Source organism: Elgaria multicarinata, chromosome 1 (assembly GCF_023053635.1).
Source record: "Elgaria multicarinata webbii isolate HBS135686 ecotype San Diego chromosome 1, rElgMul1.1.pri, whole genome shotgun sequence".
In the NCBI taxonomy this organism is placed as follows: domain Eukaryota; kingdom Metazoa; phylum Chordata; class Lepidosauria; order Squamata; family Anguidae; genus Elgaria; species Elgaria multicarinata.
In genome coordinates, this window is record NC_086171.1 from 194419675 (window position 1) to 194444980 (window position 25306).

Here is a 25306-nt window from a genome sequence, read left to right on the forward strand (position 1 = left end):
TTACTTAAACTGTGGGCTGATGTATTCCAAAAATGGACAGGCAGGGTGACATCTTGGCTCCAAAGCCTTCCTGCCGTTTCAAAACCCAAAAGCTAAAAATATATTACAAAAGGTATTTGTTATTTCAATGAGATTTTGAAATAAATTGGCTGCTGCTATCCTAGCACTTTTCTGGACTTATATGGATCCTAACTTATCCATTTTTGGTAGGCCTTTCAACTTCCCTAAGGACATCAAGCTCAGGAAAAAGTTGCTTGTCCCATTTCTAGCATAGCCTTTTCTAACCTTGAGTCCCCAGATATTGCTGGACTGCAACTCCCATATCCCCAGCCAGCATGTCCAATGCTCAGGAATGATGGGAGTTGTCATCCAACAACATCTGGCAACCCAAGGTTGGGAAAAGGTGTAGAACAAGACAGCTGTGCAGATTCCTGATTGACTGGCCCATCTTACCATCACAAAGCCACCTCCCCCAACCACATGGAATGTCTACGTGTGAGCAGGTACTCGCTCAGTAGATGGTCACAATCAATGTACGAGCATCAGGGGGACAGAGCAAACATGGCGCCATGATATTGGAGGTGAGGCCAGGAAATGCATTCCCGATCCATCTGCCACACATTTACTTTTCATGGAGGACCTGTCTAAAGAGGGCTTGAGAGAGTTCTGTATCCATGTGGGGAGTTTACAGGATTCTCAAGGACACTTCCAGAATGATGGTTCCTACACTACCTATCAAAACCAACCCTCAAATAACCATATAATAGACCATGACTTATTTGAGGGCTGTTTAACCCACTAACAACCCCTGCTGCCAAGGTTCAGGCAACGCAACAAACCCCCTGCCAGGGGTTGAATATTCAAAATGGCCACCTGCACTCGCTACAGTGATTGGGCAAACCAAGTCTCTGGAGTTATTTTGTCTTTCACTCCTTAATGGATTTTCTGTGGTAAGAAAATAGCAATGAAAGTTGGTGGGAAAGCATGACAGGATTACAAACGGCAAGACACTCTCATAAAATCCAGTGAGCGGGGTATGGCAATTACACAGTACAAGCCTCATCTGGAAGCATCCAAAGGATGAATATGGGTGAAAAGATAAATTTTGTGACCAGTAAACACATTCCCATGCAAGTCACAATTGCCATAACATTGAAAAATGGCTGCTGAGCAGCTCATTTTGTCCAAAACCTCCTCATGAGTAGGGCGCATACAGTCCTAGCAGAAATTGTTTAACAAGAGTTACCAGTGTTAGGCAGCAGATCTATACTATAGGTATAAACTGGTTTAACAGTCATTCCTCTCTTCTGCCCAGGAAAAATAACAGACAAATTCTTCTGTCTTCTCTGGGAAATCTGGTGACCATGAAAGGCGCAAAATATCTCTAACGGAAAATTCACTGCACCTAAACTATAACTCTCAGTACACTTTGGGAGAAAGCCATAATGTTAAACTAATATAAAGGTGTTATATAGATAAGATAATAATTCTGAAAGAACTAGGTGTAGCCCTAAGGTGAATTCAAAGAAATGTATGTATTTTTTTATTGCTTATGCATACCGCCTCATAGCCGAAGCTCCCTGGGAGGTTCACATAAGATAAAAACACTTAAAAACAATATACAAAAATTAAAAACCACAAAAACATGCAAAATGCGCATACATTTAAAACCACTATAACAAAAGATGAGCCAAAAACCAGACCCAGGATCAGCATGGGCAAGCGGAGAGAGAAATACCATTGCACATTAGCTGGTGGCCTGTTTCAGTAGTGTCATGCCCTAGACCAGGGGTAGGGAACTTGCTCCCCTGACCCTCATGGGCCATGTGATGTAAGTGGGCGGGACCTTATCCATGACATCGGGGACAGAGAGGTCCCCACTTCCTGACATCATCAGGACCCTAGCTGAAGTCTCACTGAAAGCTGCTTTAAACTAATAGTGGTTATGGACAGGTGCTAAGCATTTTGCTTATGACCAGGGCCAGTTTAGATTCACAAGCAACCCAAGTGGGTCACTGACAACAGGAAAAGATTGGAATAGTGGTCCAACATAGATGTCCGTTCAAGGATCCCACACAATGGTAGAGAGGATGCTGGCCTGGAATGCGGAATAGGCCCAGCTGAGCAGAATCCAGAAGTTACATCCCAGCATTTTTTATGCAAGAGATCCAGTTTTGCTGTCCGAAATGGCAGTGCAACACAAATGTCTTCATCTGGCCCTGGCCCTACCTGCTATCCCATGACGGAGAAGGAAAGATCTTGCGTTGTGTTTCACGTGAGATCCCTCCTCCGTTTACACGTGACACGTGATGACCTCAGCAGGAGAGGAGTCGCACTCGCCATTTTAAAATTTTTAAAGGGAAAGCAGTGCACAAACGCTCATGCGCAAAAGGTAAGTGTCTTTTTAAATTTAAATTATTTTCCCCGCTCCCCCGATCCTACCCCCAATGAGTAGCACCGGCTCCGCGCGAGGAATCGCGCAGAGCCGGGTCAACCCGCGGCAATGGGCCACATGTTCTGCAGTCTCGGGCTCAGACCAGGGCCACGGAAAAACTGGGGCCAAAAAGGAGGGCGAGATCTCGGGGCAAGGGAGGGATCATCCCTCCCTGATCCCAGGATCCCCTGTGCATCATGTGGATACACAGGGATGATCCCGGGGTTCGCCCTGGGATAAAGCCCCGTCTAGCTATGGCTTAAGACATCAAACTATCCTCAGCCAACCGATTTTTTTAAAAGAATTTTTTTTTTACAAGTAGGTTGTGCAACAAGATGTTGCAGTATAGAGTGCTCCTGCTTACTGTTCCAGCCAGCCAGCCATGCCCCCCTCTACAATACCTGTTTTCTGCCTCCCTTCCCAGTCAGTCAGCATTTCATGATAGCTGAACACTGACTCTGAGCCATTTCAGGTGCTTTCCTCCTCACCTTAGGTATTTTTCTAAGGGTGTTTTTGTGCCTCATCTTCAAACCTCCCACCAATTTGGTAACACCTCCCTCCCTTGCATGGGTTGTACTGTTTTGGCTGCATCCGCCCTTAGAAGACTGCAATTAGTATATATGATTTATTGATTTATGTCACAGCATTTATAGTAGGGGTGTGCATGGACCCTCCGCTCCGCCCCGCGGGCCGATCCGAAAATTTCGGATCAGCCCGCTCCGCTCCGTCCATACTCCGCTCCTCTTCGCCACGGAGCTCCGGCTCCGAATCGGAGCTCCGCAGTAGAGGGGAGTGGTGCCAGGTAAGGCTGGGAGAGGAGGGCAGGGGGGTTACCGGGCCCTGCCGCCATCGCTGCCCGTGCGGCGACGGCAGCAGAGCCCAGTAAGGGACCAAGGGGGAGGGGGGCCTTACCTGCCTCCGTCCGCGGTCCGTCGGCTTCTTCAATTGAGCCCGCGGTTCAACCAGGAAGTCTAGGCCACACTTGTGGCCCCGACTTCCTGGTTGAACCGTGGGCTCAATTGAAGAAGCCGACGGACCGCGGACGGAGGCAGGTAAGGGAGAGGAGGGCAGGGGGGGGGGTTACCGGGCTGGGCCGCTGTCGCCGCCTGTGCGGCGACGGCGGCAGAGCCCGGTAAGGGACCAAGGGGGAGGGGGGCCTTACCTGGCTCCGTCCGCGGTCCGTCGGCTTCTTCAATTGAGCCCGTGGTTCAGCCAGGAAGTCTGGGCCACAAGTGCGGCCTAGACTTCCTGGTTGAACCGCAGGCTCAATTGAAGAAGCTGAGGGACCGCGGACGGAGGCAGGTAAGGGAGAGGAGGGGTTTTTTCCGGGCCCTGCCACTGTCGCCGCATGGGCGACAGCGACAGCGGCAGGGCCCGGTAAACCCCACTTACCTTTCCGGCGGAGCTCCGGATCGAGGCGAAGGATCTGCCTTCACCTCGATCCTCTTCGCCATGCTCCGCCGGCCCCCCAGTCCTCTTCGCCTCCGCCTTAAGGGGAGGTGAAGCACCCCGCTCCGCTTCTAATTTGCCGGTCCAATTAGAAGCGGAGCACATCCCTAATTTATAGACTGTACAACTAATCCAAATCAGAAGGCATTAAAACAAAATAACAAAAATGGCAATACTGCTATGAGTAAAACTAATCCTAGAGAATTTTGCATTTAAGTAGGGTGGCCAGATGTCCTATTTGAGAGAGGGCAGTCCTCTTTTTGAAAGTGTCTTCTGTTTGCAGGGCTGTCCGGGCCAAGTCCATTTTAAAGACAAAGAACCAAAAGAATAGTTGGTTCTTGCAGTTGCCCATCAATAATTCGCCCCTGGACAACAGACAGAAGAGGCCTGCCAGTCACTGGATTACAATCTTCCCCAAAAGGTGAGATCGTCTGTATTTCTATTTAAATTATAGTTATTATTTCTAAATTTCCATCTATTTATATAAATTAGGATGTGCAAATTGGTGTCTTCTTTTTTGGTGATGTGTAAGTGGCCACCCTATATTTAACACTGCAGTCCTAAGCATTCTTGCTATCAAGTAAGTTTGGGAACTAGCTTTTTTGAGTAAACATGAACAGTATTGCATTACCGTGCAACTTGCTACATTTAGCTAGCTAGCTATTTCTTCTAGCTAGTGACATTTCTTTTTAGTCCAAGATCAACATACATTTCTGAAGAGATGGGCTGGTGCATAAAGGCACTTTGTATGTGTCGATAATATTTTACCTTTTATGGTAACTCCTTTAAAAAATAAATAATGATTTTTCACAAACTTATTTTCCTTTTATCAATTTTGTCATGTTTTTTCCCAGTCTAGTAGTGGCTTTGGAGAGTGTGTGTCTGTGGGGCGGGGGTGGGGTTAGGGTTAGGGTTAGGGTTAGGTTAACCCCCCCTCTCTCAGTACTTTAAGGGAGGAGCAATCCTATCACCTTAAGACAGTGCCTGTGGGGCCACAGGATATTTTGGCTTCCTGGATCCGAGGTCAAAGACAATGCTCCAACCTTAGATCTGGAAATCTGTGCTCCACCCCTTCTTCCCCTCCCAGCAGGCATGGAAAGGACCATACCACCTCAGAGAGGAGGTAAAGAGGGCATTCTGGTGGGTGGGGAGGGGAGACCATAGAAGCTGAGATATGACCTATCCCAAGGCTTCTCCAGCCTCCTTCCCTTCCCCTCTGGAATGCTCTAGATAGATGTGGGAGGGGGGAAGCCCATCTAGCGGAAATGCAGAGTGGAAGGAGCAGCAAAGGCAATAATCACGTCTGTCCCTCCTTCTGCTCTGCACTGGATGCTCCTAAGCCTCTGGGTTCAGAGGCTTACGAGCACTGAGGGTGTAAGTCATAGGATTGTGCCCTTATTTATCCATTCATTCATTTAAACTACTTATATGCTACTTGGTATCTAAGCAGTTTACATAAGAAATACATAAAATACAATATAAAACCCAATTTAAAAACAATATAAAATAATAAATACACTAAAAACTGTACAAAAAGAGTAAAACAGAGCCATGCAATTATACAAGCAAAAAGGTGCATCTTAAAGATGCGTCTAAAATTTGCCAGTTTCTGACTCTCATACCACACAGGGTAGAGCGTTTCAGAGGTTGGGTGCCACTGCCAAGAAGCCCTGCTCATGTGTGTTTCAAGGATGGTGGATTGCACCCCACAGAACCAAACAGATTCTGCTTTATAGTTTAAGGTTCTAAAACTGCTTTAAAGTTTTATTTAAACAATGGCCCCTCTACGAAGCTCTCTCGGGCTGTGGCCTCTCTCTCCATGGGCAGAAACAGTGGGTGTTGCCTTAACGATTTCCTGGCTCCTCTCAAGAAACACAACCCATCCAGTCCCAAATCCAGTAGTTCTTTCACGTTGTTGACAACACACTGTTGGCTATGGAGTGACCAACAAGGGCTCCTTGGAAGATCTTAGGGATCAATTCGATGTACGTAGGGAAGATGACTTGTTAGATATCCTGGTTCTGAGTTGTTTAGGGCTTTGAATATCAGCAACGAAACCCTAAACATGGCTCAGTAGCTAACAGGCAGTTCTTTTAATACAGGTAATACTATAGCACTGACCCATCTCTCACAGCATACACACACACACACACACACACACACACACAAGTTATTGAATAACAATAGTGGGGAATTGTTTCATGAATTTCCCATTTGCCCTGAAATGCTACCATTTTCTACAGGGCTTTCTCACCATTCTCTCCCCCCTCTCATTTGTAAGACACAGATTATACAACACAATCTTTCTCAGACTTTCAAATGCCCTTTGTAAAGAGAGACCAGTGGCCCAGCTGGGTCAGTCATTAGCTGGCTTTATGGAGCCACTAGCCACATTTCCCTGTTAGGACTCGGCATTTCCTTAACTGGGACTTCTGTCACTATGACAGGAATTGGCTTGTGCCAACATAAACAACTTTTGAGCAGATGGAGTATCAAAACGTACCCTGTTTGTTTGTCGCTGGAAGGTGTCAATAACAGCCTGGTTCAACCTTGAATTGAAATTCACATGTCAGATCATAGCGGTACCATGATCTGGGCCTCCGTTTATTCTTCCAAATACTCCCATCAACATTTAGCCGATTACTGTTAATTAGTTTATTATTTATAATTGGCATGTCACCAAATACATTATGCATTCTTTCAAAAGTACAAGGTTGTAAAAAGCATTACTACCACATGCTTTTTAATGGTTAATAACTTCCGCTGCTGCCTTTATCTTTTCATCATTTCCATTACTGATTTACAGCAGAATCCTAAATACATCTACTCAGAAAGAAGTCCCACGTGGTTTCACGGGGCTTGCTTCCAGGGAAGTTATGTATAGGGTTGCAGCCTCATCATTCTTCTTTCTCTAAATTGAACAGACTTATACATACTTAACTGGAAGTAAGTCCCATTGAACTCAGTAGGCCCTACTTCAGAGAAGACATGCAGAGGATTGTGTTGAGTTTATGAACCAGGCTTTTTTAATAAAGAAAAAATTGGATGAAAGGAGCAAATGGCTTTTTATAAAAAATCAACAACACACACATAGTGTGATCATGTTTAATGTTACAATATATAAAGAGTCTCAAATATGCTATAAGACTTTTTCTTGTTTTAATAAAGGATTATTATTAATTTAAAATACATTAAATGAATCATATAAGTAAGAGAATGATGCTTTGCAGAATAACATAAGAAAACACATGTCCCTATTTAAATCTCCTCTGGCATAGAACTTCCTTAATAACATCCAAGAAGTGAAATTCCACTAACTTGCTATGCACGTTTCTCCCTGGGTTGAATAGCTCTTAGAATTATGAATGTTTGAGAATAATTTGGAGAGTCCATAAATCAGTAGGAAAGCACATACCAAGCCCAGTTTTCAGCACATTTGATACAATATGTTTCAAGAAGCAACCTTGAAGAACTTTTGCCTTTGTCCCCGGAGAGCTTCTCCTCATCTGAGTATACAAATATTTATTTATTTCTAAAATAAATTCTTAACATAAGTCCAAGACATTGTACATTATTAACATACACACCCAGCACACACACACACACCAGTAAACAAGGTAGATAAATTGTCTACTTCATTATAAGGCAGTGTTTTGTATCCAATACTTTTTAAAATTATATTCTGAGTGGATTGCAGAGTCAATATGTAAGGGGTGCTGGTGGGGTGAGTTGGAGCAGATGGCATTGGAAGTCCTCCATCTGTTAAAAAAGGAAGGCTCTGGCCATTTTCACACATGCACCCAAAGCACCTTTGTGCCTCCCTTGTTGTGTGTACATGTGAATATGTTAAATGCAAGACAGGGGGGAAATGTGATTCTTTTTTTTCCTTTTTTTAAATATTTTTATTAACTTTTACAACACAATTAACAAAAAAAAAGAAACATAATACATAAACATAAAATAGCATTTATATCATATATTCAAGCTTAATCTTTTAAGCATATTCATACTCAACATAAAAGTGCTTCCTACACCTCGGGATCTCAATCCTGTTTCCAAAAACTCATAGTTTCTTCTGTTGGTGGTTTCCCGCTTCCCTTAGAAAACACAAATACTAGGAACTTTTTCCAAATTCCCTCAAAATCATTCATTTTTACTATACCTCTTTTCATTTTAATATTACATGTCAATTTATCATTAATAGCAATATCCCACACTTCTTTATACCATTCTTCAATACAATAATCTCCTTGAGTCTTCCAGTTCCTAGCTACAATTAACCTTGCAGCCGTCAGCAAATTCGTTATCAGTTCCTTAATTTCTTTACTACATTTAAGATCTTCTTCTCAATCTCAAAGAACACCATCTTCCACAACTTTTGCACAGATTTACAATCCCACCACATATGTAAATACGTTCCTTTTTCACCACAACCCCTCCACTAATCTGCTGAATGCTGATTATTAATCTTGTTTAATCTAACCGGAGTTAGGTACCACCTCCATAAAATTTTATAATAATTCTCCTTTAGCCTTACTGACATATTTCTCAACACTCTCTGTCTCCATAGTCCTTCCCAACTCTGCTGTCCTATCTGTATCTTCAAATCTGTCTCCCAAACCAATTTTCCTACACTATCCAACAATCCTTTCTCAGTTAATATATTATATAATTGACTCATTAACCCTTTTGTCCCTATATTTTGTCCCTTATCGATTTCTTTTTTTTCCAATTAATTTCTCAAACTTCTCATGATTCTAATGTACATTTTAGTCAAGTTAGAACTGATATTTGGATGACATATATAGACTGGGAAACCCAAGAGTCAGACCAAGCTAGAGTGAGATCCCTGATGGAAAACCATAGAACAGGGGAAACTCCATAGCAGCAGTGGACAAGCCAACACATGTAGCAAGCCTCAAAGACGGATTGTTGCAGAAACTTTCACTTCTTCAGATGCAATCAGTATTATCTTCTGTTTGTGTACATATATCCATAATACCACACTTCATGTGTGCACACACAGGATAGGACTTATCTAGAATGCACTCCATGAACATAAGAAGCTCCCTGGAAGATCAGACCAAACTCTATCAAGTCCAGCATCCTTTCCCCACAGTACCCAACCAGATACCCACAGGAAGACCTACAAGCAGGATATGAAGAGGCAATAGCCTTCACAAACCCTTTCACAAACACTGCTCCCTGTAGCCTTTCCTCATTAGGAAGGTACCCAACCCTCCAGCCCCCTGATCCTCCTGGTAGCCTTGTAGGCTTTAGTCCATGAAAACTTCTGCTATCTTTAAGGGTGCAATCCTATGTACATTAGACCGAAAAAGTCCTACTTTTTCCAGGGATTTTTCATTAGCATGGCTGGCTGGGGAACGCTGGGAGTTGCAGGACTTTTTTCTGTCTAAATATGCATATGGCTGTGCCTTCTTTCAGTGTGTGTGTGTGTGTGTGTGAGAGAGAGAGAGAGAGAGAGAGAGAAAGAGTTTCTTTGCTGTAATAATAGACCACCCCATCTAATTTTGATCGATCCTCATGTGGAGTCCCACATTCACAGGCACTTCCCAGAATTGTAGCTGGGGTGGGGGTGGGCTGCCCCCCTACATAAGAACATGCTGGATCAGTTCAAGGATCAATCTAGGCCAGCATTTTGTTCACACAGTGGCCAACCAGCTGCCGACAGGAAACCCACAAGTAGGACATGGGTGCAACAGCAGCCTCCCACCCATGTTCGCAAGCAAATGATGTACATAGGTGTATTGCCTCTGATACTGGAGGTAGCACATAACCATCAGGACTAGTAGCCATTGACAGCCTTCTCCTCCATGAGATTGTCCAATTCCCTTTTATAGCCATCCAAATTTGGTGGCCATCACTACATCTTGTGGTAGTGAGTTCCACAGTTTTAACTATGCACTGTGTGAAGAAGTGATTTCTGAATCTCCCACCAATCAGCTTCATGGGATGACCCATGAAAGGGGGAAAATGTCTCCCTCTCCGCTTTCTCTAACCCATGCATAAATTGTACACTTCTTTATCTTTCCCCTCCTTTTTTCCATGATTTGCTTTAGATTCAAGGAATGGCAGAACGGCTAGCATTTTGTATCATACGGTGGAGATTTATTCAATATACACCACAACCAGATTTACAGCCATGTATGCCTGCTTCCGCTTTGAGCATCGGCCGTTACAACAACTAAATGAAGATTACACTGCACAGTGATTAACCATTTTCCTTTCCCCCCTTTTTCTCTAAAATCTTTTGGAACAGCCTCTTATGCTAGGGGGCTGTTCGTTTTTTCTTTCTTTCTGTTACATCTAAAAAATAAATTTTAATTTTTAAAAAACTCTACATTTTCTCTGCCCCCTATTTATTTTTTTAAAACATACAAAGAATTGCCTGCTTACCCTACCCTGTGCCTGTTTGCATTCTCTTCCCCTCCTTATTGTTTTACTATGATTTTATTAGATTGTAAGCCTATGCGGCAGAGTCTTGCTATTTACTGTTTTACTCTGTACAGCACCATGTACATTGATGGTGCTATATAAATAAATAATAATAATAATAATAATTTACAAATTTGTCTTTAAAAGGCCTGTAAACTAGATTCATGGTCCCGTACTTTTTGGGCAGCCCACCCCCAAAATAAACTTTCAGGCTGGCTAAGGGCCCCGCACTTGCACAGGGGAATAGTGTGTGTGTGTGTGTGTGTGTGTGTGTGATGGAATTCAAAGCCTGTTTCACTCACCGAGACCTCCAGAGCCGACAAGCCAGCAGCAGCAGCAGCACCAACAGCAGGCTGAGCAAACTTGCCACGAAGAAACAGCCCATGGCGCGGAGCAGCAGCAGAAGCCGGGGGGAATCGCGCCAACGAAGAGGACTAGCAGCAACGCTGAGCAGGAGCCCTGCGCCTCCTCGGCTCCTCACTCTCTGCGCTCCCGCCTGGCCTTCGGTGGCATTTTTGAAGCCTCCGCCCCCAGGAGTGCTTCTCGGGTCTTCGGGCGGGAGCGGCGGCGGCGGCGGCGGCGGGTTCCAAAGAGGCTCGGCTCGCTGCAGCAGCTGCCTGGGGGCAGGTATCACTTCCCCGCCCCCTGGCGCTTCTCTTCCCTACCGAAGGCCCTCCCAAGCCGCTGTTTCTAAGGCGTCACTGGTTATCCCGAGCACGTTTTCCAGGGGCAAGGCTCAGCCCCTTAACAGACGGCAGAGCCTCTGCGCGCGTACAGAGCGCCTGGGTTCCAAGCGAAGACGCCGCGAGCAACACCCATCTGTGTTCCTTTCCTCCACGCACAAGCCAACGGGTGGGTGTTGCTCGCGGGTGACTTCGCTTGGAACCCAGGCGCTCTGCACGTCTGCCAAGAGGCTGAGACAACGGCGGAGTTCGCACGACACGCTAATCAACGTGTTTGTGTGTGTGTGTGTGTAAAATAGGAACAAACTGGAAAACAACCGTTGATTAGCGTGTCGTCCGAACTCAGCCCAAGTCCGATTTCCAGACAGGCTATACGCGACCCTGGAGAAGGATCACTCTTTTGAGCGGGGGGGGGGGGGGCGAGTCTTGCTTCTCTGCAGCCCAGTGGACGGATTACAAAGAAATGCATTATCCCGTTAGATCCCCGCCCGCCCCTATTTATTTTTTTAAAGAAATTGTTTTCTGAAGTCTGCAGAGCAGATGGCTGCTGCTGATTTTCCATTTTCCAAACCTCTCTGATCTTGCACTTGACTTACGTATACTCAGCCAAGTTTCTGGGATTTTTCATCAGCAGTTCGTTCCTGGTTTTATATTAAATATCCATGATGTAGATATTTTCCCCGTTTGTGGTGCTGTGTTTTGGTGTCAAGAACTCACCGCTCCTGAAGATTTGCGTTTTCTGGCTGGGGATCTCAGTCAATCCTTATTTGGAGGACAAAAAAAGGCTTTTTGAATCTGAGGAACAAATTCAACAAGTCTTCCCCTTTGCCCACGCCATAAGCATTGTGATGTTGTTGTGACATTCTGAAAGTATTTGGGAAACAGGTTAAAGAAGCCGGAGGCCTGTAATTGCTCACTTATTGCAAACTACTTCTGCTCAGTTATTATTCAGTCTTTGTCCACTATTTTTGCTCCACTATTGTAAACAACTTGTTCAGTTTCTGTAATCAATTACTGTATTCTTACTCTTGGTGAGCAATGCAGTACAATTATGTTGTTATATAAAAAATTTGTTTACCCCAGTTCTTCTGATAAAATTTAATATTCTAGCAGTTGTGTGCTGGTTAGCATCATTCTATTTTGGTGTGTCAGCACTAGGAACAAATACTTGACCAAAAAAATTAAATCTGCAGTCTCCATCAAGGATAGTAACACTTTTTCCCTTATCTTTTTTCCTTTTCCTTTTTTGCCATAAGCAGATTGTGAGAAAGCCTTCCTTGTGAACATGTGAAATATCCCAGGTTTACAGGGCTGGTTCACATAACTACATAGCTATCACTGGGTAACTTCACCAGAAGTGTTCTAAAATAAAATGAAAGAGATAAGGAAGAATGATATACCATCCCAGAAAGAGAAACGGGGCAATTTATGGGAGGGGGACAGGGCTGGGGGAGAGAATGGAGTAAGGGGTTAAGACGTGGAACATGAATGGAAAGCAATTTTGTTATACCTTTGGTTGTAAAAGGTTGTTGCATTTTGTATGTTTGTTTTGTACATATATTTTGGAAATGTAATAATAATAATAATAATAATAAAAAAAAATCACTGTGCTTCCCACAGAATGTTTGGGAAGCAGTCTGTCTAGTCCCTTACTAACTGCTTCAGCCTTCCCCAACATGCTGCCCTCCAGATGTGTTGGACTGCAACTTCCATCATCCCCAGCTAGCATAGCCACTGGCTAGTCTACTCTGACTAGCCAGGGTCTCATGCAGAAGCCTTTCCCCTCACCTGTTACCTGCGCCTTTTGCCTGGAGACACCAGGGAGTGGACCTGGGATCTTTCACATGTGCTGTCCCTCTGAGCTAAAGTCCATCCCGGTGTGAACTGACACCCCTGAAAAACATTGCATGCGGTCGATGCAAAAGTTGTGTTTCAGTCTCCTGCAATAAAGAAAATTAATCCAGAGCTATAAACATGACATTCTCCTTTGCCAGCCCACTGAACAGAATGGGAGCTGCAAAAGCTATTTTGCAAGGATGCTCACTGATGCTATTGTCTATTGATGTGCAAATGGGGAAAGCATTTTAAGCATAACAAAAGCGCGGAAAATGAAGAGAAGGGAGAAAATCCCTAACTTGTACTATGGTATTATTTATTTATTTATTCATTTATTTCATTTCTATACTGTCCAATAGCTGAAGCTCTCTGGATGATTTACAGCAATTCATAAGATAATAAAATACAGCATAAAAATTTAAACATGCAAAATTTTAAACAATTTAGACAGCTAAAACAGTTTCAATAAAATTCTAGACCTGTTTAGATGGCTAGTGGACATGCCCCATCATATCCCATTAAATTGTATTTTACCATATTGTGTTATTTTCTTTCATACACTGTACTGTAGTTTTGGTACTTTGTACCTTGTGCTTTACCTGAGCAAAATCCAGGAATTCAACAGGTGCAGCTTTTCCTTGGCTGAAGATACAGCAATGAGGGTGGGATACATCTGTTGACTTTCTGCCTCACCCACCGAGTTAAGGATTGTCCAAAGCTCTGTCACGAAATAAATGTCATTCGGCAGACAACTGTCTCAGATGGCAGATGATGGGTGAGATCAGTAGCAGCTCTTCCAGCCATTCCTCCCAAGCTCCCGACCTGTATTTGTCATACAGCCTGTTCTCTAAACTAGCCTGTGGAAGAGGACTTTATCCCATTGCCAGTACTGAAGTAAGTTTCATCTGCCAGTCCAGGTGGCTTCTGTATGTGGATGAAGGGCTCCACCTTGACCTTTGCTTCTGGCAGCAGTATGTCTTGGGCCATCCCTGGCTGCAACCCTAATGACTGACTTGAAAAATAAACATGGCCTACATGTGCCATTCCCAAGTCTCATCACTGCCCTGTTTTGAGCGGTGTATTTGCTACAACAGACAGAGCCCATCTAGCCAACTGGCATGCCCCAAATGCACAGTTACAAGATGGAGGCTACTTGGCTCAGCAATACTACAAGCAAGAAGGATTTTGGAATTGTTGTTGATCACAAGCTGAATATGAGCCAACAGTGTGATGTGGCTGCAAAAAAGGCAAATGCTATTTTGGGCTGCATTAATAGAAGTATAGCTTCCAAATTGTGTGAGGTACGGGTTCCCCTGTATTCAGCACTGGTTAGGTCTCATCTTGAGTCCAGTTCTGGGCACCACACTTCAAGAAGGATGAAGACAAACTGCTTTGTGTTCAGAGGAGGGCAACAAGGATGATCAAGGGTCTGGAAACAAAGCCCTGTGAGGAGAGACTGAAAGAACTGGGCAAGTTTAGCCTGGAGAAGAGAAGATTGAAGGGAGACATGATAGCACTCTTCAAATACTTGAAAGATTGTCACACAGAGGAGAGCCAGGATCTCTTCTCGATCATCCCAGAGTGCAGGACATGGAATAATGGGCTCAAGTTAAAGGAAGCCAGATTCCAGCTGGACATCTGAAAAAACTTCCTGACTGTAAGCAATACGACAATGGAACCAGTTACCTAGGGAGGTGGTGGGCTCTTCCACCCTAGAGGCCTTCCAGAGGCGACTGGACAACCATCTGCCAGGGATGCTTTACGGTGGATTCCTGCACTGAGCAGGGGGATGGACTCAATGGCCTTATAGGCCCCTTCCAACTCTAATGTTCTATGATTCTATAGCTTGGCAGCCTCAAAAAGATAATAATTTGAAAGTACAACTTGGGGAGAAATTAGCACAGACAATGCAGCAATAAAAGAACATCAAAATCCCATTCACTGCTCAGACATTCCAAAGGAACAAAAATAGTTCCACACTGGAGAGTCCCTATGAGATCTTTTGTCTACAGGTGAGCAGAGAGACAAAGGAGGAAGAATCAGGTGTACCGTTAATAGCTAACTCATCAATGCCATTTCCGCAGGTGCGGCATTTACTCAAACCTGCATGACTTGTTAAAACGCCTTTTTGTACTCAATTATGAATGGTATAAGAGCCGTGCCCTTCTTTGTATCTGTCTAGTTAACTTAACTTAATTCAGGAAGAGCGTTAGCAGCCAGCACATGTAGGCAGCTGCTCGGGTCCCAACAAGTTGCCAGGGCCCACTGCTCCAAGCAGCTGTGGAGGGTTGAGCTACCTGGTATTTTAATTTCTCTCAATGCCCCTGATCAGTGAAGAACCAGAACCTTCATTCAGAATGAGCACCTATGCAGCGAAGCACCTTGGAGAGCTTGTTTAGAGTTCTGATTGGTTCTGACTGAAATCTGGAGTGGATACACTGTCCCACTGACATAGGAGCCACCAGCCTCCACTGCCCCTGATAGAGCCATCCTTCAAGGGAGGGCAGAATCTGTCAGTTCCACTTTCACATTCGGATTGTTTAAATCTCACGTTCTTTCTGTGTCCCACATGAAGGGGGGGGGTGTTCAGAGGAGAAGAGAAGACTGAGGGGAGACATGACGGCACTCTTCAAATACTTGAAAGGTTGTCACACAGATGATGGCCAGGATCTCTTCTCGATCATCCCAGAGTGCAGGACATGGATTAATGGGCTCAACTTACAGGAAGCCAGTTTCCGGTTGGACATTAGGAAAAACTTCCTGACTGTTAGAGCAGTATGACAATGGAACCAATTCCCTAGGGAGGTTGTGGGCTCTCCAACGCTAGAGCCATTCAAGATGCAGCTGGACAGCCATCTGCCAGGTAAGCTTTAAGGTGGATTCCTGCATTGAGCAGGGGGGTTTGGACTCAATGGCCTCATAGGCCCCTTCCAATTCAACTATTCTATGATTCTTTGAAGACATTTGTAAAATTTGGTAATTTCTGACAAAACTGAACTGAAACAAAGTTCTTACCCTTCTGCACCGGCCAAATTCAATAGATGTATCTATGCCCAGCATGGAGAATTCCAAGTTGTACCTGCCAGCCACATTGCTTTAAAGATGAGCCTTTTAGAAAAAGAAAAAAGAAAAAAAAAAGCTGGCAATCCTAATTCATCACTAACATGATTGAATGTGCAGACTTTTAAGAGCAAAGCATGTTCTATTATGCCCTTTTGTCTCCCCGCCCCTCAATTTTTTAAAAAACAGACAAACATCTACCCTGGAAAATAGATCTGGAGAACTTGAAAACTTGCTCACTACTGTTTGATTTTAGTTGAACCTAACGAAAGACCATATACTTCTGTTGCTTTTGGATTATTTCTGTTAATGGACCAGCACATATACCTGTGTTTTTTGTCTGCTTTTAATGCTATCCAACATCTGCTACCTAGGGTAGATTTGAACAACTTTTTGTCTAATGGTAGGACTGGCCTGGATCACACTGTGGTTTCCTTTTTAATCATCATCATCATCATCATCATCATCATCATCATCCTATATAGTAATAGCAAACTCATTTTCCAAGCATGGATACTTAAACAGCCGAAGCAGAATCATTCTCACTGCAAAGGAATGTCATTAGGGTTGGAAGGACCCCAAAGTTTGCAGAAGTACAAAAAAAGGAACTTTTAGAAGAAAACTCCTAAAGGGTGGGCACACACCCAAACCAGCCCAATAAAGACTGAGCGTGCTCAATGGATATGTAATGCTCACAGACTGTGGAGGGGGGAACTGAGGGAGAGGACAAAAAGGAATGGAGTTTCCTTGAAGAGGACAAAGCTGGCTGGCTAGAAGCTTGAATAGAGCATGCCACCCTGCAACAATCTGAATTTTTATTCATTTCTACATTATTTTTCTTTCCATGACCAATTTCTGTGCTGTTTAACGGACAGCCTGGGATAAACAGTCATGCTCTTTTAAATCTTTTTATGTTCAAGGTCAGAGCCTTTGATTGGAACACTCTTGGAAATACTATGGGCCAGTTCAGACAACACGCTAAGCCAGGCTAGACCGCTAACTCTTTTGCAGCAAGGGGTTAGTGAGCATGCTTAAATCCTGGTTATGTAGCCACCATGCTTAGGAATGGTTCACACAATATGCTAAGACATGGTTCACACAATATGTTAAGCCATAATGACGAGCTCAAAATGCTTCAACACCCTGGATTAGCGTGTCATCTGAACAGGGTCTATGAAATGGCACTGGCTTGTATTTTTACTCCACTGGCATAACTATGTTTATGTTCCTCCTGCTAACATTATACTGCTTTTACTGTTTAAACATTTTTGCGGCCCACTCCTTCTTTACTCTCCTTCCACCCACAACAGCTGCTTTCTTTCCATGAGTATCCAAATATGGGTTTGTGAGGAAATTCTCCTCTCCTGGAACTGAGGTTGTTTCTCTCTCTCTCTGAAAAACAACAACAAACAGCACCAGAAATCTGTTTCTCTGTGACACACGTTTGTGTGGCATTGCCTAGTGAACTCTTTAAAGCGCTCTCTGCAAATGGTCCAAACTGGAAATGATGCTAATTTTGTGAATGCATTTTTTGTTATGCAAAGAGCAGCAGTAGAGAAGCTTGAGCAGCCTCAGGGTTACGGGAAGGGATGCTTTAACATTTTCTCTACTTGCTCAGGTCCCGTCTGAATGCTGGGAGGCGTAGGCATTTCACAGATCTTGGTGGATTGCACGTGGCCATGTGGCTGATCTCACGAGATCTCTTTAATGGCTACACATCCCAGCATGTCTTGGATGGAACTGCTTTCCTCTGCTCCTGCACGGGACGTGGCTCTGCCGTTGGCCATTCTGGAGCAGTTAGCAGGGTGGCTTTTCCCAACCTGGTGGCCTCCCTGCTGATGTGTTGGACTGCAACTCCCATCATCCCCAGCCAACACATCTGGAGGGCACAAAGTTGGGGAATTCTATAAGGCTGCAGGTTCACAATCCAGAGAATGATGGTACAGCTTTCTTGGAACTCTTGACGTGGCAACAACTCTTGCTCATCAAAGGTATTTTTAGAGAACTTTTTTGTCTTTAAAGAGATAAAACTAGCAAAAAGGGCAACTACTCCATATGTGTATACTTCCCCTTTTCAAATTGTCAGCAGTATGCACACATCCACTCATGTCTTGGCATACTTACAAATGCAAGTTAGAGGAGAAAACGTTTGGGCCACGTTGAATGGAAAAAGTGACACCAGGAACATTACTGTGTCTGTTATGGAATATATGCTCTCTCCTTCCCAGCTGGTATCTCAGCTCCGAGATACCAAACTTCCTTGAGTTTATTGGGCTTTATTACAGTATAATTTAGCAGATGAAATACCACCACCCCGACTTCCAAGTGGTTTTCCGATTTCCCAGATGGTACCCATGGGGAGACAGGATGAAAGAGGTTTATAGAGCGATCCTCTGCATGTCTCCTCAGAACTAAGTCCCACTACGTTCAATGGAATTTAGTCCCAGGTAAATGGGTATAGGATTGAAGCCTTAGGGCTGCAGCAGTACATCTACTTATCTGAGAGTCAATCCCTTTGAACCTGGTGAGACTTACTTTTGAGTAGATATGTAGAGGATTGCACTGTAAGAGTAAATCCCATACATTATTATTTATTTATTTATATATATAGCACCATCAATGTACATGCGTACCCAGTGTTGTGAGTACAGTGGGGCTTACTCCCAGCTGAGTGGATAGTGGATTGCAGCAACCATAGTTAGGATTGTGTTTTTAAAAAACAAAACAAATGAACACCTGATTCCCATATCAAAGAATATTTAGCCAGTCCTGCAGTTCTAGCATTGTTTTGCTATACTGCTACTATTAAATAATAATAACAGAACTTCAGAATCCTCTTTTATAAGTCACAAGAAATACACGAGAAATTTGTAAAGACATCGAGCTAAATCCAGAAAATGTTAGTTACCCTTTGGTTCCACTTTAATCATGAGTAACTTAAATCTCATTGATTTCAGTGGTATTAAAGCATGATGGACTTCCTCTGGATCCAACCTGTAAAAACCACATGCTTCAAGAAAATATCAATAATAATGTTCTGGTTTGTTTAATGCAGAAATATTCACAGTGCATTTAAAATATATGTTAAGGAAGCAGTCTTGATTTTATGAATGAATATGGAATCCTGCTAAAGTCACAATTGAGAACCATTAAAAAAAATATCTTGCTCCTACAAATGTGTAGACTGTGCAGAAGTTCTTATCTTCAGATAGCTCTCCAAGTTTCAGTTCAATGGAAAAGTTCCTCATGCAACCCTTTTTGTGCGGCTGTCTCTTTGCTTTCCAGTGAAATATGTCTGGCTCTATGCTTAGAAACTCCATTTGCAGATTAGAGCATCAGAGCCCATTCAGGGTTCTGGACTGAGTCATGTCTCCCAGTAGCTACAGTGGAGGCTGGTGGCTCCTATGTCAGTGGGGTGATGAATCCGCTCTGGGTTTCAGTCAGAACATGTCAGAACTCTAAAGGAGCTATCCAAGGATTCTCCGCCCTGCTGACATTGGATCCACCGGTTTCCATTGCATGGCAAATATCACCATTTCAGTCCGTCTTGTTGTTCTTTAGAAGGCACTGGTTGTACTGACAAACAGGGACATAAACCATGAAGATCTCTCCCTTCACAAACCCCACTGATGAGGATGGGAGCTTTGGGAGATCTATTTCTGGTAGACTGCACCTAAATCTATTTCAGCTGCTAATTTAGGCTTTCACACTGTGGGTTATTTCCATTAGTTGGAACCATTCAATTCTCTCCTTCAGAAAACAATTCCACTGCACACCCTCATAGTGTATATCTCATGAATGAAGATGCATCAGCATCTTGTGGCCAAGGATTGTAAATATTTGTTAACACATTTGTTTTCTTGGACTATTTTAAAGACCAGAGGGGGCGGGGGAAGAAGCATCCCACATTTCAAACATTACTAAACACATGCATGACTTTTTAAAGCCACAGGTTTAAAGTTTACTCAGATTCTTTTCTGAGTTTTTAATTATTCTAATCTAGGGGAAAATAAAATAGAAAGCCAAAGATTGTTCAAGGTGATCTTGAGATGGAAAATCAGAAAGGAATCTAAATGAGAAAGTGTTGTAATAATGGGTGACTTCAGTTTCCCCACATTGATTGGGTAAATTCACAACAAAGAAGTTACATTTCTCTATACTTAAATTAGGGATGGGCAACTTGTTTTGGCCTACAACTCCCATCATCCCTCAGCATTAGCTATGTTGTCTAGGGCTGATAGACGCTGTAGGCCAAAATATCTGAAGGGCTACAAGTTGCCTACCACTTTCTTAAATTAGTGTGCCCTACAACAGTTGGACATAGAATTGATCAGAGGGGAGATGACCCTGGACTTCATCCTAAGTGTTAATTCTGGCTACCAGGAGGAGGGCCTTCTCTGCTGTGGCACCCCGGCTGTGGAATGAGCTCCCTTAGGAGGTTCACTTGGCACCTATATTATATTCTTTTAGACACCAGGTGAAGACCTTTTTATTCTCCCAGTATTTTAACAGTCTATAAATTAATTTTAACTTTGCTGTTTTAAATTTGTATTTTAAATTTGTATTTTTGCATTGCTGCTGTTTTTAACTTGGTTGTGCTTTTAATACTGTGTTTTATATTATGGTTTTATACTGTTGTTTTATACTTTGAATTGTCTTAATTTTGTAAACCACCCAGAGAGCTTCAGCTATAAGGCGGTATAGAAATGCAATAAATAAATAAATAAATAAATAAATTGATCTCTCATCAGTTTTTGATGCACTGACCATGGCATCCTCCTGGATCAACTCCCTGAACTGGGCATTTGAGGCACTGTGTTACAGTAGTTCTGGTCTTACCTGGGGGCGTTGATCTCAGAAAGTTACATTGGTGGCCATTCCTTGGCCCTTAGCAATTGAGCTATGGGATTCCGCAGGGTACCATTGTGTCCCCAATGTTGTTTGACATCTATATGAAGCCATTGGAACTGGTCATTAAGGGATTTGGTGCTAAGTGCCATCAGTGTGCTGATGACACACAGCTCTTATCTCATTGTGACATCTGAATCAGGTGAGACTTGAAATCCTGGATCAGTGCCTAGATTCAGTAATAGCCTGGATGGAGAGCAATGAACTGAAGCTGGATCCTAGCAAGATGGAAGTCCTGTGGGTGAGTGGTTCCTGAGTCAGGGAGATAGGGTCACTGCCTCTTCTGGAAGGGGTTGCATTACCTTTGAAATATCAGGTTTGTGATCTGGGGGTACTCTGAGATTCATCACTGTCACTGAAGGCTCAAGTGGCCATGGCAGCTCAGAATGCCATTTACCAGTTTTGACTGGTACACGAGCTGTGGTCCCTCCTGGACAGGGATAGCTTGGCCACAGTGGTACAGGGGCTGGTAATCTCAAGACTGGGTTATTGTAATGTGCTTTTCGTGAGGCTACCCTGGTCCAAAAGCTGGAGCTAGTACAGAATGCAGCAATTCAGCTGTTGTAGGAAGCTACTGCTTTTCAGCTTGTAACTCCTTTGCTGAGGGAACTGCACTGGCTGTTCATTTGTTCCGGGGCTAGTTTTAAAGCTGTACTACTAGTGTATAAAGCCCTAAACAACTTGGGACTAGCACCTTCTCTGTTATCAGCCTGCTTGGTCACTGAGATCATCAGATAACATGCTCCTGGTGCTTCTGCATGGGCCTATGGCTTACCTGGAGTCCACCCAGTGTGTGGCTGCTCTGAAAAAGGCATGTTCCATGATAGGAATAATTATGAAGTAATCGAATATAAAACCGGCAATACTATATTGTGCAACCAGATTTGGGATACTGTGTACACTTCTGGTCATCACATGTGAAAAAGGACATGTAGATTTGGAAAAGGTGCAGAAAAGGGCAAGCGAAATGATCAAGGGGCTGGAGCAACTCCCCTATGAGGAAAGGTTGCATATTCTGGAACTATTTAGCTTAGAAAAAAAGGCAAGTAAGAGGAGATGCAATAGAGGTGAACAAAATTATGCATGGTATGAAAAAACTGGATAGGGAGACATTCTCTCTCTCTCTCTCTCTCTCTCATATAATACTAGAACCAGGTGGCATCCCATGAAGGTGATTGATGGGAGATTCAGGACAGATAAAAGGAAGATCTTCTTTATACAATTGTGGGTGGGCCAGTTGGGCCATCGATAGTCATGGTTGGTCCTTAAACTATGGAATTCACTAGTACAAAAAGTAGTGATGGCCATCAACTTGAGTGGCTTTAAAATTGATAAGGCTATCAGTGGCTACTAGTCTTGATGTTGATATGCTACCTTCAGTGTCAGAAGAAGTATGCCATTGTATACTACCGTATTTCTTCGATTCTAAGACGCACTTTTTTCCCCATATAAACATCTCTAAAAATGGGGTGCGTCTTAGAATCGCGGGTGCGGTTATTATTCTTAGAATCAAAGTTTTTTTTCTGTTGGTGGTACTGAAATTAGTGTGCGTCTTACAATCGAAGAAATATGGTAGTTGCAATTGCATTCATGTCCTACTTGTGGGTTTCCTGGAGGTGGCTGGTTGGCCATTGTGAGAATGGGATGCTGGACTAGATGGATTCTCAGTCTGATCTGGCAAGTCTCTTCTTATGTTCTTATTGTTGCCATAGTTCAAGTATTAGCTACTTCTGGAGAGAGAGAAAAGTCTTGCTTGTCTTAGATTTGCTGTGAAATCTGGAGTGGAAAAGAACACCTAGCCACAAACAAAATCTGGCCAGAATAGAAGTGTCCTAATAGATCAGAACAACAGCACATCTAGTCCAGCATTCTTCCCGCAGTTGCCAACCAGGTACCTCTGGGAAGTGAAGGTTGATGGCTCCACTTTTGGTGGGGCCGTGTATCCATATTATTATTATTATTATTATTATTATTATTATTATTATTATTATTATTATTAATTGCATTTATATTCCACCTTTTTTCCTCCAAGGAATTCAAGGCAGTGTACATAATCCTTCTCCGCTCCATTTTATCCTCACATCAGGAACCTTGTGCGGTAGGCTGGGCTGAGAGTCTGTGACTGGCCCAAAGTCACCCAGTGGGTTTCCATGGCTGAGTGGGAACTAGAACCCGGATCTCCCGAATCCCAGTCCAACACTTTAGCCACTACACCACACATAGTAGGGGTGTGCACGGACCCCCCCCGATCCGATCCGCGGGCCGATCCGAAAATTTCGGATCAGGCCCGCTCTGCCCCGCGCCGCTCCACCCATAGTCCGCTCCTCTTCAGAGGAGCTCCGCAGTGGAGGGGAGTGGCGCCAGGTAAGGACCCCCTCCCTCCTCTCCCTTACCTGCAGAGCCCGGTAAGGGACCAAGGGGGAGGGGGGCCTTACCTGCGTCCGTCCGCAGTCCCTCGGCTTCTTCAATTGAGCCCGTGGCTCTACCAGGAAGTCTGGGCCGCAAGTGCGGCCTAGACTTCCTGGTTGAGCCGCGGGCTCAATTGAAGAAGCCAAGGGACCGCGGATGGACGCAGGTAAGGGAGAGGAGGGAGGGGGTTTACCGGGCCCTGCCGCTGTCACCGCATGGGCGACAGCGACAGCGGCAGGGCCCGGTAAACCCCACTTACCTTTCTTGTGGAGATCCGGATCGAGGCGAAGGATCTGCCTTCACCTCGATCCTCTTCGCAACGCTCCGCCGGCCCCCCAACCCTCTTTGCCTCCGCTTTAAGGGGAGGCAAAGCACCCCGCTCCGCTTCTAATTCGCCGGTCCGATTAGAAGCGGAGCACATCCCTAACACATAGCATGCCTTCATTCATTCAAAGCTTTGGGTTTCAGTAAGAACCAGCCAGGGCTCTAAAGCAGCTATCCAATGTGCTGAACCCCAGCCAAAAGCCAGTCTGCAAAAGTTTTGCCAAAGAATGGGGAGGAAATCACACTGCATATTGCCTCCTTTAAACTGTCGTGTAATTCTTTATTTGCAATCAACAGACCATCAAAACTTCATTTAAATACAAGTAAAGGTAAAATGTAAACACAGCTGAGGGATAAAACAAGGTCTGTAAAATACTGTTTTAGGGTGAACAGTTCATCACACGTGTGTGATCTGGCAGAGATGATCAAGTTCAAAAATTTGGCCACCGGCACTGTGATTAGCTTGTTGGTACCTTGGAACAGATTGATTACGAGAGACTCTGTAGAGTGGGCAGGGGAGGACTCAGGGCCGGTGCCAGACTATTTTGCGCCCTAGGCAAGGCGAGCTACTTGCACCCTCACCCAATTGTGCAGAAGTCCAAACGTGTGTGCTGAGTGGAGAACGGAGACTGGCTCACTTCGATTTGGGACCGAGCCATTTGGAATTCACTGGGACTTACTTCTGTGCGAACGCAACCCGCTATGCAGCCTGGCGTCCCAATCCCCTCTGCATGTTTACTCAGGGGAGTAAGGATTCCAAGTAAGGAGGCATAGGTGGATCGGGCTGCACTGGTGCTTCCCAGTGCAACACTTTCTCAGATGCAAGTCCTGTTGATCCACGCACGCAGGATTGGGAAGCAGGAGAGTTTGCCTTGCGAGGAGTCCACAAGTCCCTAGCTTTCCTGGGGGAAGGGAGAGGGAGTCCCACTTGCCCGCCTGCCTGGACATCGTGGCCTGTTTGAGGAGAGAGGTGAGGTGACCTGGTGCCCTTTCCTCAGGAGCAAGGCAGAGGCTGGCTTGGGCCAGAGTCAAGCTTGCCACATGCTTTTTCTTCTTCTGGCAGTGGCGGCCTCCCAGCTCTGGGAGGGCAGCTTCTGGGTGGCTAGAGCGGCTCTGGGATGGCGGCTTCTGGGCGGAAATCTGAACATGGAGCCACCCCCCACCCCCCAGCATCCCTGGCTTTGCTTTGGCTGGGCGGGCGCAGGGCACCATCTCGCCTGCCTAGGCCCAGCTGAATCCTTGGCCCGGCCCAGCTCACAGCCAACAACGTATGTGAGTGCTGTGGCACCCAGCGCCGCTCTTAGCTTGGCACTCTAGGCAGCCGCCTGAGTGGCCTCTATGGTAGCACCGGCCCTGGGAGGACTGAAAGATAGGATACAGAAGATCCTTTCTTGCCTCTTGGTAGTAGCTACATTGGAAAAGGGCATGTGAAATTGACTCCAGGTCGGCATTGTTGTAGGGGCAACACCTGTCATTCAGAGGAATTCTGAGGTATCTTCCAACAAGTAAAATGGAGGGGAGGATGTCGACCCTTGCAAAAGAGAATGCCCTTCTGCATTTAGGAATATTAAGTCACCTCAGATAGGGCATTCCACCTTTACATGGGAGGCCTGAAAGACCCAGTGCATGAGGGGGGAAATGTCCCCTTGCAGCTCCCTGGAGCTCCTGGTAATCTATGTCCTGTAACCTCAGTTTAACAATTCATTTTGAATTTCCTATTTCCAAGGATAGCAAAAATGATGGTGAC

The 25306-nt window shown here is 44.5% G+C and overlaps 1 protein-coding gene across 1 annotated transcript in view; it reads right to left on the reverse strand.

Moving 5' to 3' along the window:
* PTGIS (prostaglandin I2 synthase) overlaps positions 1-10724 on the reverse strand; it is a 49309-nt gene extending 38585 nt beyond the window's left edge. Inside the window, exon 1 of the mRNA XM_063141429.1 lies at positions 10642-10724. Within this exon, the coding sequence (XP_062997499.1) occupies positions 10642-10724 (83 nt within the window). The remainder of the gene's footprint in view (positions 1-10641) is intronic.
* Between the last annotated feature and the right edge of the window lie 14582 nt (positions 10725-25306).